General features: G+C 46.0%; 1 protein-coding gene across 2 annotated transcripts in view; it reads left to right on the top strand.

Moving 5' to 3' along the window:
- Window positions 1-21,293, top strand: part of GABBR2 (gamma-aminobutyric acid type B receptor subunit 2) — a 373,771-nt gene that overhangs the window by 185,659 nt on the left and 166,819 nt on the right. For both annotated transcript variants that reach the window (XM_006063438.4, XM_044940074.2), the window contains exons 4-5: window positions 5,381-5,482; window positions 18,095-18,160. In XM_006063438.4, coding sequence (XP_006063500.2) covers window positions 5,381-5,482; window positions 18,095-18,160 — 168 coding nt within the window. The remainder of the gene's footprint in view (window positions 1-5,380; window positions 5,483-18,094; window positions 18,161-21,293) is intronic.

The following is a 21,293-nucleotide window of genomic DNA, read 5'->3' as shown; positions in this document are numbered from 1 at the left end:
ACGGGTCACATGGACTCAGCCACACTAAGCCAAGAAATTCTCCCGAATAGCCTGTTCACCTCTAACTCTCCTGATTCCGTTAGCTTTTCACCTTCTCCTCTGATCCCCTTCTCCTCCTCCAGCCTGTCCTCGCAGGACCAGCTGTGTGTCCCCAGTGCCAAGCCTGTGGATAGAGGCTGTGTGCGTGGTTGGAGGAGAGAGGCCATTGTGATGGCTTCATCGGAGTGACAGGTCCCTGTCACCCCTTCTCCCACGGTCCGTGAACCAGCTTGGGGGGAAGTTGTGGATCGACCCCCTGGACTCGAGGTTCAGACAGCTGATCTGACCTGATGGTGTGTTCTGCCTCTGGCCGGAGCAAGACGGTGCTCCCAGCTCTGAGCTTTCCCCTAAAGCCACTGACTCTGCCTGGCTCTTGACTTCTTTCAAGATGTTGGATTTCCTTAGGCTTGAAATATGAGTTTAAGTGTTAAAATTCTTGGATTTGGATCTGTGATTCCCAAGGCTGTACCGGAATCCCTGAGGAGTCGTTGATATCACCCTTTGTGACCTTTATACTTCCAACCCCTCTGCCACCATGTCCATGGTCTTTCTTAGAAGATTCTTGGTCCCTATTGTAGCCACACCTCTCTCCTGTGAGCCTGAGCCACTTTTTCATGATCCCTGATAAATCCAATTAGGACTGAGCCCAGCACTCCAGGTGTACTCTGAGGTGGGTAGACTAGATGGTGACTGTCCCCTCCATCATTCTAGATGTGATGTCTTTTTAAATGTGGATCCCAGTCCTACTCACCCATTTGGCAACTGCCTTACTCACATCAACACATGCTGGTCTCCTAATCAAGGGGACAATATCCAAGCCATAGAAAGCATTTTTTTTCATATTCATTTTAAAGTTATCCTGCCTCGTTTAGGACAGTGGTCCTCACACTTGAACATATGTCGGAATCACCTGGAGGGCCAACTAAAACGCAGATTGCTGGACCCCACCCCAGAGTGTCTGACCCAGTGGGTCTCAGGTGGGCCCGAGAATTTGCCTTTCTAACAGGTTCTCCCAGGTGATGCTGGTGTTACTAGTCCAGGGCTGCACTTTAAGAACCACTGCTTTAGGGACAGGCTTTCTGGTATGACTTTGTATCCACAGTCCATACCAGTTCTTTTTTTTAATTTAATTTTATTTTTTGACTTTACAATATTGTATTGGTTTTGCCATATATCACCATGAATCCACCACAGGTATACACGTGTTCCCCATCCTGAACCCTCCTCCCTCCTCCCTCCCTGTACCATCCCTCTGGGTCGTCCCAGTGCACCAGCCCCAAGCATCCAGTATCGTGCATTGAACCTGGACTGGCGACTCGTTTCATATCATACCAGTTCTTAAGGGGAAAAAAATCAACAGCTGTTGCCTCTAAGCCTATATTTTATCATTTATTCCTAGAGTTCTGACCCCCTGGTTCTCCCTGATGCCAAGTGAGTTGGGTTCCTTTCAGATTTGCTCCAGTGGCCAGGGCCAGGACTCATTGCTCCAGAAGCAGGGAGAGTTCTTCCCTTAGGCAGTCTCAGCCCTGTGAGCTGGTCCTGAGGACCCAGGCTTTGAGGACTCCCAACCCTTCCTAGTCCTCTTTGTAGCAGCACTCGGGGCCCAACTCACCTCATTCCATTGGCAGCCTGGCCCTCCCTTCCAGGTGATGGGCAGCCTTCTTCTCCATCCCCTCCCGGCCCATCAGCACCCATCTCGCTCCCTTCCTTCCAGGATGGCCAGGACCTTTAGCAAATTAGACTCCTGATGGCTGCCTCCCAAGGCCCCAAATGCAGATGAGGGCCCAGGTGGACTCCAGCTGTACTTGAGCATGTGTGTATGTGTGAATATATTTTATTTTCTTGAGAATTAAGTGTTACTCCTTTCCAGGAAGAACATATTTCTGCTTTTATAGTGGAGGTGAATAAAAAATAGGATTCACTTTGCTGAAATGCAGTTTATAGCAAGCTGATAAAAGACATTGGCCCTGTAAAACAAGAGATACTTGCAGTACCAGAATGGGGGAAAAAAAAAGAAAGGTGTTTTTTCTAACTTAGTAATCTTTGATCAGTGCATTGAATGATCCTTCCATCTACATGTGAGAGTATGAATTTATTTCCTTGTGAGGTAGATCAATTGCATTATTTCTTTACCATGCTTTGGTTATTTTAAAATACCATTTATTACTAGTTTTTTGCATTTGTTTTCCCTAAAAATGTCCATTAGGGTAAATACTCCCACTGAGCAGACTTCTTGGTGCTGAAATTATGGTCAGTGAGTGGCTGACGGCACCAACCATCTGTTCTGACCTGTTCTGGCTCATAAGCCTCAGGAGCTGTCCACATCTGGCAGGATCCAAAAGAGCCAACTTGAGACCATTCAGAGAGCACTGGCCAGGGAGTCACACCTCAGCTTCCTCATTTGTGAAATTAGGGGCGAAATGAGATGACCTCTAGGGTGTTTCGGGTTGGTTTGTTTTGAGTTCTGAGCGCCTATAAAATATTTTTTTCTGCCATAGTTATATACAGCTCTCATGACAACACTTATTTACAGATAGATATGGCAAGCCACTGACAGCCTTGATGCTGGGTCTTATACCTGGAAATGATCATTCCAGCTTTTAGGCAGCATAAGGAACTTTAGAATTTACAAAGCCATTTCCCATCCTCAGTGTTTTTGCTGGGCCCTGTAAGTTACATGCTGTATAACTCCCATTTTATAGGTGAAAAGACAGATTCAAAAGAGCTCAAGAAGTTTCCTTCAGTTTGGGTGGCGAGGACATGGAGAGCCAGGGCTCAACTGTGCATGCCTTAGTAGTATGTGCATTGGCTGCTTTGCCTTCTGGCAGGGCTGAGTTTGCACATTTTAATGTTGCATATCAATAATTGTTGGTCCACAGCACCCCCATGACACAGAAACCTAATAATGGAACCCTACCTGCATCCAAAAAGGATTTGACGCAGCAGAAATAAACCATAATGGCAAAGTCAACTTTTTTTTCAACCAACTAGTTCCCAATCTTCCATCAAAATAGAGGTAAAAACTAAAGATGGACGAGGTTCACCCTGATTGAGACAGTTTCATTCTTCTTACAAACGTATGCATCACAAAGTATTTCAAGCATTCAGCATAGCGCAGAACACTCAACACCCATGGTCTTGCTACCCAGAGTTAGTGTGTTCACGTTTTCCTCTATTGGCATCATATTTCTTTTAAAAAAATGAAATACAGCAGTTCCCACCGCAACCCTTTTTGTTCCCCGTCTGTGTGGGGGTCAGGGCCAAATTATTCAAAATGTTTTGATATATACATTGGGAGGATCTATCAGTTGTTGAAACAGGAAGTACTTTTTTATCATGGTAAAATGTACATAACATCAAACTTGCCATTTTAACCACTGTAAAATTTACAGTGCAGGGACGTTAAGTGCCTTCATATTGTTGTGCAAGAAGCACCAGCAGTTATCCCCAGAACTTTTCATTATCCCAGACAGAAACTCTGTACCCACAACTCCATTGCCCCATCCCCCAGCTCTAGAAACCACTATTCTCCTTTCTGTTTCTATGCACTTGACTACTTTAAGTACCTCACCTAAGTGGAATCATACTTTTGTCCTTTTGCATCTGGCTTATTTCATTTAGCATAATGTCTTCATTCATATTGTAGCATGTGTCAAAATTCCATTCCTTTTTAGGCTGAATAATATTCCATTGTATGTATAAACCACAGTTTGTTTATCTGCTCATCTGTTGATGGACATTGCTTCCAGAAGTATTTTGGCATAATACTACTATGCACACAAGTATCCAAATACCTCTTTGAGTCCCCGTTTTCACTTCTTTGGGGTATATACCCAGAAGTAGAATTGCTGGATCATATTACCATATGATGAGAAATGTTCAGAGTGCACAAGGTTCCAGTTTCCAGTTTATCCACATTCCCATCAACACTTGCAGGGTTTTGGTTTTTGATAATAGCTATCTTAACAGGTATAGACAAGAAGTGCTTTCAAAGCTCATCTTCAGTTAAAGAGGAAGAGACTGAAATGCTAAGAGGGAAAGGGTCCTTCAGAGAGGCTGAGGTCACAAGCAAGTCAGTGACATAGCAAGACCTGGAATCTGGGTCCCCAAACTCCCACGCGGTTATTTCTACTAAAACACAGTCTAGTTTCCATGGCTTTCTGTCCAAGTGTGTACAGTCATAGACATGGACCGCATACAGATTTCAGATTTATTTGTTTTGATCCTAACTTTATTTTTTTTTTAATTTGAAAATAGTGTCAACATTTTAAAATGTGCTCATGCTGAGATGCTCAGTGCTGAGATGCTCTGTGTGACTGTAACCCGCCAGGCTCCTCTGTCCATGGGATTCTCCAGGCAAGAATACTGGAATGGCTTGTATTTCCTTCCCTAGGGGATCTTCCTGTTACCACTAGTGCCTCCTGGGAAGCCCTTTAAGATGTGAGGGATCCTACTTTATTTTAAAAATCTAGGAACTTCCCTGTAGTCCAATGGTTAAGACTCCATGCTCCCATTGCAGGGGGCACAGATTCAATCCCTTGTTGGGGAACTAAGATCCTGCATGCTGTGCAGTGTGGCCAAAAAATAAATAAAAATATGGATTTCTTATTTCTCCCTTCCAAATCAGAAGGTCTGGTGATTCGGGACCAACATTCTGGCATAGCACGTTTGGAGTTGAGCGGCAAGTGCTGTCTTTAGGTGAAGCGTTAGTTCGCCACACTGTTGCCAGGCCCCACCACTCCCTAGTATCCTTCCGCACAGACTGCTTCACACACTGGCTAGTTCGTATGACACTGGAGCTTGCAGCTGTCTGCTCTAAGCACATAGGTGTTAGTTATTCTGTGTGTCAGAGATGCATTGATATGTTTAACATCATAGGCTGGTCCCGCACCCCCCACGCTCTCCTCTGTTTTTGCTTTGTCTATCTGAATATCTCAGCTATTTCCTCACCCTAGAAATGAAGTCATATTGCAAAGAAATAATGAAAAATATAAATAGGGAAGTATTTGAATAGTCTAATTTGGAGACAGTGTGATGTATTTGCCTAATCTGATTTGGAGATGATATGAAACACCAGCATGAAAGTCCAGTGACTTGGATGCTTGTCTTAATTCTTCCAGGAAATTCCTGTCTGGCCTCCTTCTGCTTGTGTGTCCTCAGGGGAGGGGAATCTCCAAGGTCCCAGGGGACAATCTAGTTTTTAATGAAGATAAAACCTACTCCTTTTTCATATCGATGGAGAAAATCACCTCACCCATTTGAGCCACTTCCCAGACCCATGTGAAGTGGCCCTTCCTATGACTGCCGGCACACCCACCCTCTGCTCTCTCTTTGCTGGCAGGTGAGAAACGACCTGACTGGGGTTCTGTATGGTGAGGACATCGAGATTTCAGACACCGAGAGCTTCTCCAATGATCCCTGCACCAGTGTCAAAAAGCTTAAGGTACGTGCAGCTGGCCAGGGCCTGGAGGCCAGACTGATGGCATGTTCGTGGGGTTCCCCCAAATCCCTGACTTTGAAAGAGTCTTGAATTCAGGCTGTTTCATTTTGTCCTTGGCATTTGAGATGTGAGGAAAAGCTCCCAGGAGCTGGCTGTCCCTTGCTTGTTGTCCAGCACTGGCCAGAGGCCTGCTTGCCAGATGCATGGCCATGTGGAATTGCTGGGTGATTTCGTATCTCTCAGCAGAGCCTGAGAGGCAAGCAGGGCACAACAGATATCACTGGCACCCACTCAAGGACAGGCTAGTGGGAACACTAAAGACTCAGACCTGGCCCCTGCCTTCAGGGAGCTTCCTTCCTGTTGTGAAGAGGCTCACAGTCAGAACCTCTCTTGCCCAAACCCACAGCAAGGAAGTAATGTGGTTGGAACTGAAAGCTCAGGCTCCTGACCCCCTCCAGTGACACTCACTCCAGGAACAGAAGGGTCAACTAGATGTTTGCAGTTGTAAGTAGTCCCCAGCTGTCATCTGCAATTCATTTCCCAAACTCTCTCAAACGCCATGTTTGTGCCAGACCCTCTCCTGGGTTCACAGCCATTATCAGGCTTGCCTATGTCCTCAGGTGTCTGAAGGCAGATACCTCCCAGGGAAGCCAGGAACAGAGGGGCTGGGGAACAAAGGGAGAAAGTGACTCATCCCACCCAGGAGAGGATTCAGACACGGCTGCAGAGAAGGGACAGCCATGGAGGATGGACAGGGTGGAGACCCGCAGGGTAAAAATCAGAGGCAGGGCGGCCATGCTCTGTACTTGGGATCAGCAGGAATTCCAGGAAGCTGGAGTATCGGGATGGGGGCACAGAAAAGATGCCAAGGCTGGAAATAGAGTTTGGAGCCAGTTTCCATGAGCCTTGAATGTTGAACTAAGAAGTTTGGTCTTTTGTGCCAGGCAGCGGGGAGCTTCTGGGGGTTGTATGTAGGTACAGACGTTAGTTAGCGCTGTCACCCTACTCTTCCATTCCCCATGCCCACACTGAAAGTAGCCTGCGGCCTCAGATGCCAACTGCTGACATGTCCCTTCTCTCTTGGCGTGATCCCAGATTATACTGATCAGAGCAGGTGGCCGTTTAGAGCTTATGAAGCCCTCAGTTCACACACGGGGAGACTGAGACACAGAGATGGGGACAAGGGAGCAGAGCACCAGTTGTTTGTCACCTGCCCAGGAGCAGACACCACATGTGCACATGATATTTCAGCCCCGGAAGCCTCTGCCGATGAGGAAACGGTAGTAAGGAAGGGCCTGCTGGTAGCCTGGGTGTGTGCCCAGCTCTTTCCCCACAGGCCATGTGATCTGAGGGTGGACTCGGGTTGTGTGGGGCCCAGAGCATCCAGAGGGGAGGAGTGCCTGCTCTGCAGGGACCACCTGGGGTGATTGGGACCCTGGTGCTGCGCTGACATTCTCCGGCCACATGCAGTGTCTCCCCAGGGTGGGCACTGGAAATAGCTTCCTGCACCTGGGAGACCCGGCGGAATTCTGTGGGCTTTAAAATTTAAAGAGTCCTTGTGTGTGGAGCAGACGCACTCGTTGAAAGTCTGCAAGGAACTGGGGCTAGAGCTTGGTGCTCTGCTCACCAGCCAGCCAACGCCACCAGAAGCAAGAGTGATCTGAATGCTGATGGAAATAGCAGCTGGCCTTTCCAGAGCCCTGAGCAAGGGCTAGAGCTCTTGGCTTCACCTGCCCATTCAGTCCTCCCCAGAGCCCTGGGCCAGAGGGGATTTTTGTATCCTCATTTCACAAATAGGGAACTTGAGGCTCAACAAGGTTAAGGACCTCATCCCTAGTCACCCAGCTGGAAAGTGGTGCGTTGGAATTCAAACTCGGATCTGGGCAACACCATGGTCCAGCTCCCCCACCACCCCGCACAGCTGCGGTTCTGAGAGAGGGTTCCAGCATCACATAAGCCCGGGAGACAGAGCCAAGGACAGCACGCTCAGTCTCTTGGCAAAGGCTCCCCTCAACATGGAGTGCTCTTCCCTCACCACCTGCGTAGCTACTTCTCAAACCTTCCTCTAGTCTTTTCTCAGTTGTCCCCCTTTCCCAGAGGCTTTATTTAAAATTTAAATCCCGGCCCCTCACACTCCCACTCCCCCTTTCTGTTAATTTCCTCCATTTCACTGATGGATATCTGTATCAGTTTCCTGGGGCTGCCATAACAAAGCACCATAAACTAGGTGGCTTAAAACAACAGAAGTTTATTCTCTTACATCTTAAGGACAGAAGGCCAGGGTCAAGATGTTGGCAAGCCCATGCTCTATAGCAGGCTCAGGGACTCTTCCGTACCTTTCTCAAAGCTTCTAGTGTCAACTGGCAATCCTTGGGATTCCTTGACTTGCAGCTATGTAACTCCTTTGCCTAAACTGACATTTCCCCTCTTTCCCTTCACATATTTTTCTTCTTAGGAAACTAGTCTTGGAGGATTAAGAGCCTGCCCTGCTCCATTATCACCTTACCTTAACTGATTTCATCTATTAATACAATGATGCTGTTTTCAGATGAGGTCACGTTCTGAGGTATCAGGGGTTAAGACTTCAACATATCTTTGGGAGATGCAGATCACCCCATAACAATATATGACCTCCTGTTCATTTTTCCCAGTTGTTTGCTGTCTGTCTCTTCGTACTAGGATGATAGCTCTAGGAAGCAGCAGTTTCTGTATGTCTGGATCACTGTTTTATTCTCCACCACCTGGAATCAAACCTAATTTGCTCGACAAATTTGCTGAGTGGGCATAAACCAAATACAAATCTGGACAGACAAAGCCAACAGAACACAAGGATAAAACACTCAGATAAAAGTAACTTCTGGAGAGCTCAGAGAAGAAGCAAATATCTGGTGGGATAAGATAGAGAAGGAAGTACAGCGGACAAGGAAGAAAACTAAATAGTGACTGCTGCTGCTAAGTCGCTTCAGTCGTGTCCGACTCTGTGCAGCCCCATAGACAGCAGCCCACCAGGCTCCTCCGTCCATGGGACTTTCCAGGCAAGAATACTGGAGTGGGGTGCCATTGCCTTCTCTGAAATAGTGACTAGCAAAATTAAAATCTGCTTTGGCGGTAGTAGAGAGCAGAGTTAATGCCACAAAAAATAAAAATCAATAATATGCAGGACAAACTTGAAATACTTTCCCAAAATTCAGAGGAAATGGTCAAAGAGATCAATCTAATGAGAGGAAAGATAAGTTATGGACACTGGAGAAGATAGATGCTGAGGGAAAACTGGGACAAATGAAACAGAACCAAAATCTAAAACAAAATAGGCACCCGAGTATCAGTAAGTTCAGCTACCACCCAGATCTTCCATTCTCCATGGAAAGGAACTGGGGATCCTTGGAGAAATGGCTGACCTGGGACTGGGATAGGAAACATACCAAATGATCCTGGAGCATCCTGTAGTGCCAGAAAGTTGAGGACGTGCTCAAACCACATCAACAACACACACTGATTTGGAGGGGGAGCGGTGTCAGAATTGTTCACCACTAAATGAAGTAGCCACTGAAAGAGCTCCCAATGGCCAGAACTGAAACATTTGAGCAATACAGTAAAAGTAGTATTGGATTATAACCCAGAGTATAAAACAAAAGCCCATGACTGAGTAGGTAAATGGGAGAGAATATACAAATCTTCTGTGCCAAAGAATTCCAAATAATTTGTGTAGATATTTCAGGCCCAAGGAAATGGAGCAGAAGTACCCACTTGTTAAGTGTCTTCCTTCCAAAGAGCACAGGATGAAAAGGGGGAAAAGAAGAGTAACTTAAGAGTGGAAGAACCTGACCAATGCTACCTTGGCCAAGTGACCAAGGTCAGCATTTACATGGTAAGTCCTGTTGATAGTATATACCTTTGATATGATCCCCCAAACCTATAAACCCAGTCTAACTGAGAAGTGAATTCTGGTTGAAAGCCATCCTGCAAAATACCTGACCAGTACTCCTCAAAACTTTTTCTGTCTTCAAAACTAAGGAATGCTTAAGCCAAAATGAGCCTACAGAGACATGACAACAATATATAATGTGGTATCCTGAATGGGATCCAGGAGGAGAAAAAGGACACTAGAGAAGAAAAAAAAAACAACAACTAAGAGTATCTGAATAAAGTATGAGCTTTAGTTAATTATGAATGGATATTGATTTATTAATTGTAACAAATGTACTATATTAAAGTAAGATGTTAATAATAGGGGAAACTGGGTGAGAGACATATAGAAATTCTCTATACTTTCTTTGTGATTTTTCCATAAATCTAAAACTATTCTCAAGATATTTATTAAAAAAATAAGCAACAAACTTAAGAGGATTCAAGAGAGAACTCCTAGATGGGACCATACAAAACTGCCAATATTGAACCATTTTATAACTACAAAGTCAACAGTTTCGTAAGGAAATACATAGACTATATGTGCAGACTAGCTGGCCTTTCTACATTCACCAATTCTACAGAATTGGTGAAAAGAGAGTCATACCCAGACACATTTTGTTAAAAGTTTTGAAATACAAACACAAAAGGGAAAATCTACAAGTACCTAGGCCAGAAAAAAAAAAAAAAAATTGCCCACAAAGGTGCAAAACCAGTCTACCTCGACTCCCCTGCAGCATTCAATCCCAGAAACGACGGAGCAGCTAGGAGACATTTTCCCACATGTGAGGTTCACATGCTGTATTACTAGCCAGGTGCCCTTGAAGTTAACCCTTGAAGTCCTATGTCAGCCTGCCTTGAACAACAGCTAACTTTATAGCTGAGGTCATGACAGAAGCAGGTGAGCAGGGATCATGGAAACCGTAGAAAGAACTAAGTAGTTGTTATAAAAGTACATGCAGATGCAGAAGTTCATTTTGAAAGCAAACATGAATATACATATATTGCAAATAAATACTGAATTAACAGTAATTGAGATATAAAAACCCAAATTCCATTAACAGAGGCCAAAATGTGAGTAAAAAAAAAGTCCTGATCTTAATTAGAAGTGGGGCTCAAAAGAGACTATTTTGCTTATGATTTTCATAATTAGAAAAATATAAGTTTAAAGGGCTTTGAATAACTTAATAGCAAATATGTTAATACTATAACATAAGCAGAACCCAAAGCTCCTGAAACACAGAAGATAAAAGCAAAGAAAATCTAGTCCACATATCAGAAAACAAAGCAAACATGAAAACCAGAAAACATAAACTAATACTGAGAATCAAATATAATCATTCTGACCAGAAATTCAAATAGGTCAAACTCCAGAAATTCAAATAGGTCAAACTCCCTATAAAGAGGCAAAGACTTTCAGGTTGTGTTTTAAAGAACTAGCTATAGTTATATTTACAACACAGTGACACAGAAAGGTCAAAGGTAAAAGGTCAAGCAAAGGTATATCAAGCAAACCAAACTGAAGCAAGGATCCGATGTTCACATTAGAATACAGAGTATTCAAGGTACAGGCATTGACCAGGATTAAGTGGTTTTCTATAGATAAAGGTACAATTCACCCTGAGAATAGCATACTCATGGACCAGTATTGCTCTAAATTATATCTCACTGAAATATATAAAGAATGGCCTGTTAAAATACCAAGAAGAAGTGACGCAAACACAGTAGTATTGGGAGCCACAACATTTTTCTCTCAGTCTTGGACAGATCAGCCATTCAAAAATAAGCAAGAACGTAGAGGAACTGAATAATGGGATTAATCAGGCTGATTTAGCACATATATATCAAAGTTTGTATAAAAGAAAGGCAGGAAATAAAACCATCTCTGTGAGATGAAGACCCAAGGGCTTTAAGCTCACTCTGGATGGACCTGTTTTTTGATCAGGAATGTTTAATGTAAGTGGTCACCAGGCTGGGCTAGGAGGCCACCCCTCGCAGGGCCCTGAGTATTTCCATGGTGCCTGCGCTGAAGCACAGGACTGTGTCAGGGAGAACACCAGGCTCCAGATGTACCCTCTGTTCATTTTGAAGCCACAGAACGCATTCCAGGACATAGTACAGCATAGGGTTCTTCTGTCTTGGTGCAGAAAGAATTCAATCAGAGGCAGAGTGACAGGTAAGGGAAGAGTTTTTAGTATAGGGTGCTGTGAGAGACACAGCTGGGCAGGCAAGGGAGTAAGGCACTGAGAACTTACTGGGCTCTGGTTTTATAATCAAAGGGAAAGTGAGGAGGTGGAGAAGGCCACCTTCTTCCTCGTACTTGAGTAGACGTCAAGCTTCCACCATCAGTTCTTTCTCCATGTTGGGTAGGGGAGTTTTCTTGTCCCTGCATAGTCGAACTAGGACTGTCGTGGAGCTATGAAAATGAGCAGGAAGGTGGTAAAATATACTAAAATATGGTAAATCATCTCAGGTTTCGATTTAAGACCATCTTTTCCCTATATTTTTGTTTTTAATGTGTACAGAGGATCATGTCCTAGAAGTCATTAACTTACCTACCTCACTGGGCAGGATGTGGGTCTTATGTCACCCTTGTTTTATTGTCTGGGGGCACGTCTCATGATTCTGTTGCATTCGTTGTTAAGCAAGACTGCTCTCTTGATGAATCAGTCACTTACAAGATCTCCCATACTTTTTTCTTTATTTATGATCCTTTAGTGGGATTAACTATTTAATTGCCTCCTTTGTCCCTTTACGTTGTCCCTATCAATTTCAGGAGCAGCCACCAACCCATCATTCAGGATTCAGACTCCAGGGAAATCTCCCTGTTTTATAAATCAGATGACTGGCAACCTTCATTCCATCTGCAACATTAACTCCCCCTTGCCGTGTCATAGCATGTCCCCAGCTTTCAGGGATTTGAACATGGACATCTTTGGGAAGCTATTACAGGAAGGCCACAAAGACAGGTCTTGAGGAGGACTGTTCCCCACTTTGCTCCATGGGAAAGTCCTAGTGGGAATTACTCTCTACCCCACAGGCCAGAAGCCCAGCCTGACTGCCTGAACTTGAGGTTCATACAAGTACCCCAAGGGGACTTGAAGCTACAGAATAAATGTGGTGCATCTTCCCAGCAGGCCAGCTTTTCTCAGAGACATGGGAAGAAAAGCATTTTTATCTTCAGATGAACAGAGATACATTATCGGAATGCTAAATATACATGAATTTTCAAGATAAAATGATAAACTTTAAAGAAGTGCCATGCTTCACCAGGGCTGCTGGGGCTGTTCCCTCTTTCACTCCTATCCTTAAGAGAATATGGCTTCTGATTCTCTGCTTTTGGGGAAGGAAAAATAGTCTAAGAAAAACTAATTTTAGCTAAATGAAAGAGAATACTCATTCTGGGTGTGGAATCAGTCTGTCAGAGCCAGGGGGAACTTTGGAAAGCATCTAGGCAAACCCTCTCAGGCTTACCCCAGGTCTCGAGACCAAAGTGAGGGGGCAGGAGCAGGCCTGGGCTTCTGACCCTTTCACCAGTGCGCCCACTGTCTCAGGCCAGGCCGCCTCCCAGCCCACATCATGGCGGGCCTCTAATCGCTCAGCCACCTTGTGCTCATTGCACGGCACCCCTTTCTACAACATTGAAGATGGCATCTTTTGATTTTTCAGCTACCTAGTGGGTAGAGTAATCTGTAGAAAGCCAGGAAGCTATTAAACGTGGGCTTAGACAGATGCTCAGGTGTCAGGAGACATCAGATAACTCACAGGTCAGTGTCAGGGTCAACCTTGACCTTCTAGCAGAACCCCCACACTGCTGTCACGGGGAAGCAAGATGGGCGGCTTTCTTCTTTCCTGCTCTTTTACATGCACATCAGCTATTTTAATGTCTCAGGATTGCATTTGCCCCTCAAGTCCTTCCACTTCAAAATCCAAGGTACTTTTGTCATTGCAGCAGACTGGGTGTGGAGCCCCAGCAGCCCAGGCCCTGGGGGGTTGGCCTTCTCAGCTCGGGAGGGAATATATAGGGATTAGTGGTCAAATGCTTGGGCTCTGGGGCCAAACTCACCTTGGGTCGAGGCCAAAGCCACCACTTCTTATCCCTGTGACCTGATGTCTTAGGTTGAACTCCCTAAAAACAGAGTCTGAGACCCTTGTGAAAGAGATTTATCAAGAGTGTGCTCAGGAGAAGGGGAGAGACGTGGGGTAGGGCAAGAGGGGAGCTAGGTCAGAATGTCTGGCTGGTGACTGGTTTAACCCAGCCCTGCTGGCTCTCTGGCGCGCAATCTGCACCACAGAGCTGGTCCCACCTTTCAACAAGGGGGCTGGAGTTTCCTACCGTGTGAGTCAGTCACTGGCTGCTACAGAGGGTGAGGTGCAACATGACCTTCCAGGGCCTGGAAGCTCCCCTTGGCTGAGGGAAGTTCTCCAGGAAAGGGAGGGACCTGGTGGCAGCCCACCCTCACTGCAACTGGGTTGGTGCTCCAGCCCCAAGGAGGGGGTGCCATAGGACCACCAGCATATGCTCTGCCTAGGCTGTGCACTTAAGGCTCTGGGGCTCAGTTTGCACATGAGACTGTCCAGCATGGGCATAATAATAGCACCTACCTCCTAAGGCAACAGCTAGAAAGAGTTCAGGAGCTGTCATTTGTGAGGGTTATACACTAGTGCTTTGAATTGAGTCATGCTTCTTAAGTGTTATTTTTGTGTGAGATTTTAGCTCCCTTTAAGGGCCCCAGAGACAAAGGGCTTCTTTCTAGACAACAGATGAGAGGAGCCAAGAAAAAGGAAAGGAAATCCACCCAAGGATTGGACTGAGTACACCTTCTGGGGCCTCCCAGCCCATGGCTGTTCCTTCCATGTGTGCACTCGCCTGTGAGTGTGGCCTGTTGAGGGTGTAAACACAGGTCTCCGCTACCATCCATGACCGTAGAGCTAGCCCTCTAAGAAGAAGCTGTCATTTGTCTGATCTCAGGACATCTATGTTCACTCCAGACAGCCCCCTGCAGAGCCAAGCAAAAGTCCATGGCGGGGACTTCTGAGACCCTGCCCTCTGCCATTTCCAGGGTCTCTAACGTCACAGCACTGTTCTGCACGCTCATCCTCAGACATGGCTGTCCTCCCCTACCCTGTGGCAATCCTTCAACTGCCCCCTAAGCCCTTTCATCTATAGAGAAGAGTGCCTTTATACCCCTGGCAGGGAGGTGGGTGGCCATGGCCAGAAGCGGGTCCTCTGCCAACAAAGCTCTTTCCTTTCTCTGGATTTTAAGCAAACCATACAAGTTATACAACATTGAAAAGTGTGATTCTGGAACTTTTGTGATAGTGTGGGTGTGTTAAAATTTTTAAGATTCCCCCAATCCAAAATCTTTCCCTTCACCCCTGAATCTTCCCCTTCACCCCTGAGTCTTCCAACAAACTGCTACTCCAGAAAGAACAACCAGGTATATCTGCAGTTTTTACACTCTCAGGAGAACTCCTCTGCCCTGGGAGTACACATATCCCATTTTGAGAGCACCTTCAACTCTTTATGCTTCTCAAGACACCCCCCAAGTATCACTCCAGTCACGTTTCCCATTGTCCTCTCCCGACACTTGATCCAGGCTCCACCTGCACCAATTTCTGGCTTGTCCTCTTTTCTCCTAGATTTTGCAGCACCTTGCCCTTTACTCACCATCTAGAATCAGAGTGGGTGTGAATATCTTCCTGCATCAAGTGCAACCTAGCCCTGGATAGGCTCTTTCTCCAGGGCCCTCTAATGGTCAGGAGGCACCAAGGTGAGAGTGCTGGCTTTGGGGTGCTGTGCTGGATTTGGGAAAGCCTTTTGCATCTCTAGGAAGGAGTTAAGTAGATCCGTGATCCCTTGGGTCCCAGGAGAGAACTTCACAGAGGAGAAAGTGGGACAGGGATGGTTTCTCCGAGTAGGGGCTCCTGAGCTAAGGCAGGAAGGGAGAGCAGAACGAGTGGGGTGGGAGGGAATGGCATTCTGGATGCATGAACTTGTATAAAGAAAGAGAGGACAAGTGAGAAAGTGGATGAATGAGTGAGTGAATGAATGGATGAGGGTATGGCAGACAATCTAAGAGAACTTCAGGTGGTTCATTCTCTGGGATGTGGAGGTATGGCAAGAAATGTGATTATTGAAATGAGCAGGAGTGAGTTGGTAAAGAATCTGAGATGTTCTAAGGTGCTCAGACCTTGATTTGTCAAGGTCTAAGACATGGAAAGATTTTACACAATCAGATTTGAATTTTGGAATGATTCCCTTGTCTGCTCTGTGGAGACTGGATAGATGGAGCAGGACTAAAGGCAGAGAGATCCAGCTGGGAGGCTGTAGTGGTTCACCAAGTAGAGAGTGATGGTGGCTCAACCCAGAGCAACGGGGCTGGAGAGACCAGAGGCATTCAGGAGCTAGTGAGCAGAGGCAACCAACAGGCCCTGGTTATGGCTAGGGTGAGGAGAGGAGAGAACCTCAGGTGGCTCCCAAGTTTCTGATCTTAGGGAGTAGGAGGTTGGCAACACCATTCTAGAGATAGGCAGTACAGGAGGAGGAAAGAGGCATTTTGGGAATAATGGTGAGTTCACTTGGGACACGTTGAACTTCAGGTGCCTGGGAGAATCCACATGTAATCCAGGTATCCAAGGGACAGCTAGAGAAAAGGCGGCTCAGGAGAGAGATTTGGGAGTCCACAGCTTTCAGAGGGGAGTTGTGCTGGGGTCATGAATGAGGTTGCCCAGGGAGAGTGATGAGGGGGAGAACTGTATGGAACACCAGCATTAGGGGTGAGCAGAAGGATGAGGGCCTGATTGAGAATCTGAGCAGGAATGACCAGGAGGCAGGAGGGAGCATCACGGAAGCCAGCACCAGGGGGCAGAGGTGGGTTCATTAAATCATGAATCCTACAACCACTGGGTCAGCTAAGGAGTGTTACGCCTGTTTCAAGACATGAGAAAATCGAGGCTGCAGGAGATTAAGACCCAGGGTCAGGTGCTGGAGCTGGGATGTCAGCCAAGGTCTCTCTGACTCCAAAATCCAATAAGCTGTTTCTACTGTACCATGTTTAGCAACACAGAGCTTGGCACAAAGTAGATGCTTCATAAATGTTTGTTGGATGGATATGGATAGGTGAATAGTGTTAGCAGCAAGAGATTCTATAAAAAATTTAGCAAATAAGCAGAAAGACCCTAAAGTGTCCCAGGAGCAAGGCCACAGAACGGAAGCAGCTTAGAACTTTTTATAGCATTGCAGACGTGGTGATGACAAAGGCTTGCCTTCCTTCGACTGGGCTCTGTTAAAGATCTTTTAAAGTCCTTTCAGAGCAAGGTTGTTTTTTTTTTTTTTTCCGTCTTTCCATTCTTGCTTGCAAACGAAGGATGATTTTAGAATCCAAGCCTTTTTTATTTTGCTAAAGTACATGATGAGTAAAATGGCCTCCCAGTCAGCACTTTCCAATTTTGAAAGATGCTAAAAACTGATGTTTAAAGGGATGTTTCTCTTCTTTATGCATCAAAGAGCCTTGCGGCCTGCTGGGAAGGACGGGATAAATGTCAGGAAGGTAGCGTCACCTGCAGGGCTGAATCTCAGTGCAGAGGGTAGGACTGCAATTGGGAGCAAGCGTGTGGGCTGAGGCCTGGCTGTCTCCTGGAGGCTGCCTGTATATCCTCCTTCTGCCTGTTCTCCATGGGGCAGGGCCCAGCCTGGATCCCGTCCCCTAGAAAGCAACCGAGAACCCCTTACCCTGACCCAGGAGATAACTTCAGGAAGACACTCAGTAAATCTTTGTTGAATGAATAAATGAGTCAAAGGACCTATGGTGGGGCTTCCCAGGTGGCCTAGCAGTAAAGAACCCACCTGCCAACGCAGGAGACATAAGAAATGCAGGTTCGATCCCTAGGTCGAGAAGATCCCCTAGAAATGCAATCCACTCCAGTATTCTTGCCTGGAGAATCCCATGGACAGAGGAACCTGGTGGGCTGTACAGTCAATGGGGTCACAAAGAATCGGACATGACTGAAGCGACTTAGCATGCAGCACAGAACCTATGGTACAGTATATACCTATTAAGCCCATTGAGGTAATAAGATAATAACTATTTATAGAACGTTTGAATATAGATTTTCCTTTGAAATAAAAAGAGAAGCATGGGTTGGGAGAAGGTTATAAAAAACTTATTCTAGCTGTGGGTTTCCTCTTTGTCAGTAACTATGCTAAGCACTTTATAAGGATAATTTCATTTAGCTCTCTAAGTAAGCACTGTAAGTAAGTTATTCCCATCTTGCAGATGAGGAAATTGAGGCCAAGTTGGGGAAAAGAGCCACTTGACGCCACCCGAGTGGAGCTGAGATTTGAACAAAGCTCAGAACTCGAAGAGACTCTGAAATGCCTTAACTGGGTAGCTCTGTGGACTCCTGGAAGGTGGAAAAGCCTAGCATACTGAGGGGTGGGGTGTTGACTGGAAACTTTTTTCTGCTGCCAACTACCCTGGGGACCTCGGAAGTTCCTTTCTCTCGTCTGGCCTCAGTTTACCTAAGCGTAGAGTGAGGTTGGAAAGCAGACGCTGTGTCAGTGTCCCCCAGTGTTTGCCTGCTCTTGCTGGAGGAGAGCAGGGAAGGAGAGGCCCTTCCGAGCCATTCGCTTCGGCCTGCAGCCTGTGGCCTCCTGGGCTGTGCCGATCACATGCTCACCTCCATATCCGTGTCTTCTGTCCACAGGGCAATGACGTGCGGATCATCCTCGGCCAGTTTGACCAGAATATGGCAGCAAAAGTGTTCTGTTGTGTAAGTAACACTTTGGTTGTGTCCTTTGTGTCTTTGGGGAGGTTCATGAAGCTTCTTCTTGGATTCATTCTTACTGCCTGATCCTTAAATAGCATCATAGTGTTATGGAAAGATGCGGGATCTGGCTGCTCGCTACTTAGAAGCCAATAAACATACCAGGTTGGTGGAAGGGAAAGTTTGCTTCATTTCAGATGGCGGCAACTTGGCAGGAGGGTGGATATCTGTCCAAAGGCCAGCTCCCCACCACTGACAGTCAGTGGGGAAGCTCTTTTATAGACAGATGGAGGGGGCTACATTCAGAAACAGCATAGTCAGCTCTGACAGTCATCATCAAATTGGTCATCAGAGGTCTGACCTGTGTTGTCTTGGTTGATTGGGTACAATTAATCTTCAGTTCCAAGGTCTGTTTGTTTCCATTTCTTTGAGGCCATTTCTTAGAATTATGTCGTGGGTACAGTCTGGTCATCCTGTAGTTAACTTCTCCACCTGGGGTTTCAGTATCTATAAGACAACTCATAGGATATGGCTCAGAGTATTATCTATAGCCCTTGAGAAGAAACTAAAGGTCCTTGACTATGCTTCATAACTACATTATTATTATATGGCTTCTTTGACTGTTTTCCTTTGATTCTGCTTGGTCTCATTTCTCTGATTAAACTTAATCTTTGACCAAAGTTTTCCACAGACAAAAGGCAGGCAGGGGACATGGAGTGGGCAAGGACCATAGGGTCCTGATCCATTTCAACAGGACCAGAGTCTGGCGTGTTGGAAGCAGAAGTGTTATTCTCATTGCTCTTTTCGGGGAGCTAAAACCCCTGGGCTCAGAACAGTTCAGCTGTGGAAAAACCAGGAACCTCAGTTTACTAATCCACTAACCCACTGTCTGGAGAAGGCAATGGCACCCCACTCCAGTACTCTTGCCTGGAAAATCCCATGGACAGAGGAGCCTGGTAGGCTGCAGTCCATGGGGTCGTTAGGAGTTAGACACAACTGAGCGACTTCCCTTTCACTTTTCACTTTCATGCATTGGAGAAGGAAATGGCAACCCACTCCAGTGTTCTTGCCTGGAGAATCCCAGGGACGGGGGAGCCTGGTGGGCTGCCATCTCTGGGGTCGCACAGAGTCGTACACAACTGAAGCGACTTAGCAGCAGCAGCAGCAGCAGCCCACTGTCTAACCATTGCCTTTGTGCTGCCAGCTAGTTCTCAGTCTCCTCAACCCAGCCGTGTTTAATGGAGCAGCGCTGTGTGCACCACACAGGGGGAGACACAGGATTCCAAGGTGGGACAGGGGCGCCTCAAACCCCTTCCTGCCCTGTAAGCCGGGCTCAGAGTGTCAGGCTTAGCACAAACCATCAACCTTTCAGTATTTACCACCAAATCCTTTTCATTGTCTGGTGTGTGATAGATGACAAAGTACATTTTTCAACCTTTTATCATTTAAGCTTTTCAGTAAGCAAGTGAAGCTACTATTGTTACCCTTGTTTTATAGATGAGGAACTAGAGGTCCAGAGAGGTTGGAGGGGCTTGTCCAAGGGCAGAGCCAAGACTCCATCCCCGTTCACCTGATTCCCAATCAGATCCTCTTTCCTCCACGCAATAGTCTAAACTGAGCACATGTAAGAGTTCTAACACGGGAACTATGTCTTTTTATTTTGATGCCCTGGCTCCCGCTCCTGCACCCTAGGGTCAAGAGAGAAGTCAACAGAGTGAGAGCCTAGTCACATGAGTCATTGTCAACCCAATAAGTTCCTCCTCTTAGAATGAGGTTATTCTAGGTCTTGTCTCTAGTGATGGGCCACAGGCCTCTGTTTTCTTTGACCTTTTTTCAGTAACTTGGATATGATTATAAAAATATGCTTATAGGAATTTTAGAAGTTATGAACTATGTTGGAAGCTAGATCCAGGGTGCAAAGAACCTTACCAAGCTGGAATGTTTGGTTAAATCTAGGAAGGCTAAATCTAACTCAGGAGACCCGGGTTCGATCCCTGGTTTGGGAAGATCCCCTGGAGGAGGAAATGGCAATCCACTCCAGTATTCTTGCCTGGAGAATCCCATGGACAGAGGAAGCTGGTGGGCTACAGTCCATAGGGTCACAAAGAGTTGGACGCAACTGTGTGACTAACATACAATAGAAGGTTATATTAGAACAAATTGGGCTGCCTGTGTCTGAGGTGGTAGAGGCACAGCTGAGGAGTACTGTGCATTTAGAGCAAAAGATACTTGGAGTATCAGGTGACCTCAAGGTTACCCTGAGTAACCAGTGTGAGCACAGCCGGCAGGGAGCCAAGGTGGCCATCTGGCTACACACCCACACCAGGGTGGGTGGTCTCTCAGCCGTCTGCTGGAGAGGCCCCACCCAGGGTGTCCTGCTCAGCTCCTGGTGCCCTGTTTTAGAAGAGATGAAGGAACTGAGAAGAGGCCAGGAGTGAGGAGAGAGCAGTGGCTGGAAAACACAGTCATACAAGGATGTTTCCTTGTGAAGGCTCAGGAGCAAAGTGGGAACCGCCCGATCTCTCAAAATAGAAGGGAGGAGGCAGAAGCTACTGGCTGCCGTTTCAGGGATGTCTCTTGAGTTTAGCACTTAGCGCTCAAAAGTCAGTCTCCTTGGGCTTGGACCACTGGTCTGCAGCTTAGTAACTGAATATGGGCTTGTTGACACTTTCTGAATCTCAGTTTTCTCATCTGTCACATGGGGATAATAATAACACCTGTCTCATAGGGTTGTTGCAGAGATTAAATGAGCAAAAACACTTTGCATAATGCCTGACATACAGTGAACTCTCCACAGATGTCAGCAATATTTTTTTGTTTATGTAGGTTTCTGAGGATGGAATGAACCACCATTGGGCTGGCAAGGTTACTAACTGGTAAACTTTACAAGATTGTGTTAAGCATCCTATGTCTCAGTTAAGGATAACAAGGAGTTTTTCATATGAAAATCTAAGGAGGAGCGAGAGAAAAATGGAAAAAACAGAGCAAATTGATTTAATACATTTTACTTCAAACTCATAATACCTCACATGTTACCATCTAAGGTCCAGAAATGGCCCATTTGAAAAAGGAAAATAATGCTCCAAATTAAAAGACATAAATATTTAGAGAAGAAGATGAATTTTATCCCCACATATCC

This window comes from Bubalus bubalis, chromosome 3 (assembly GCF_019923935.1).
Source record: "Bubalus bubalis isolate 160015118507 breed Murrah chromosome 3, NDDB_SH_1, whole genome shotgun sequence".
NCBI lineage: Eukaryota > Metazoa > Chordata > Mammalia > Artiodactyla > Bovidae > Bubalus > Bubalus bubalis.
The sequence above is the reverse complement of the archived record's forward strand: the minus strand, read 5'-3'. Positions and strand labels throughout refer to the sequence as shown.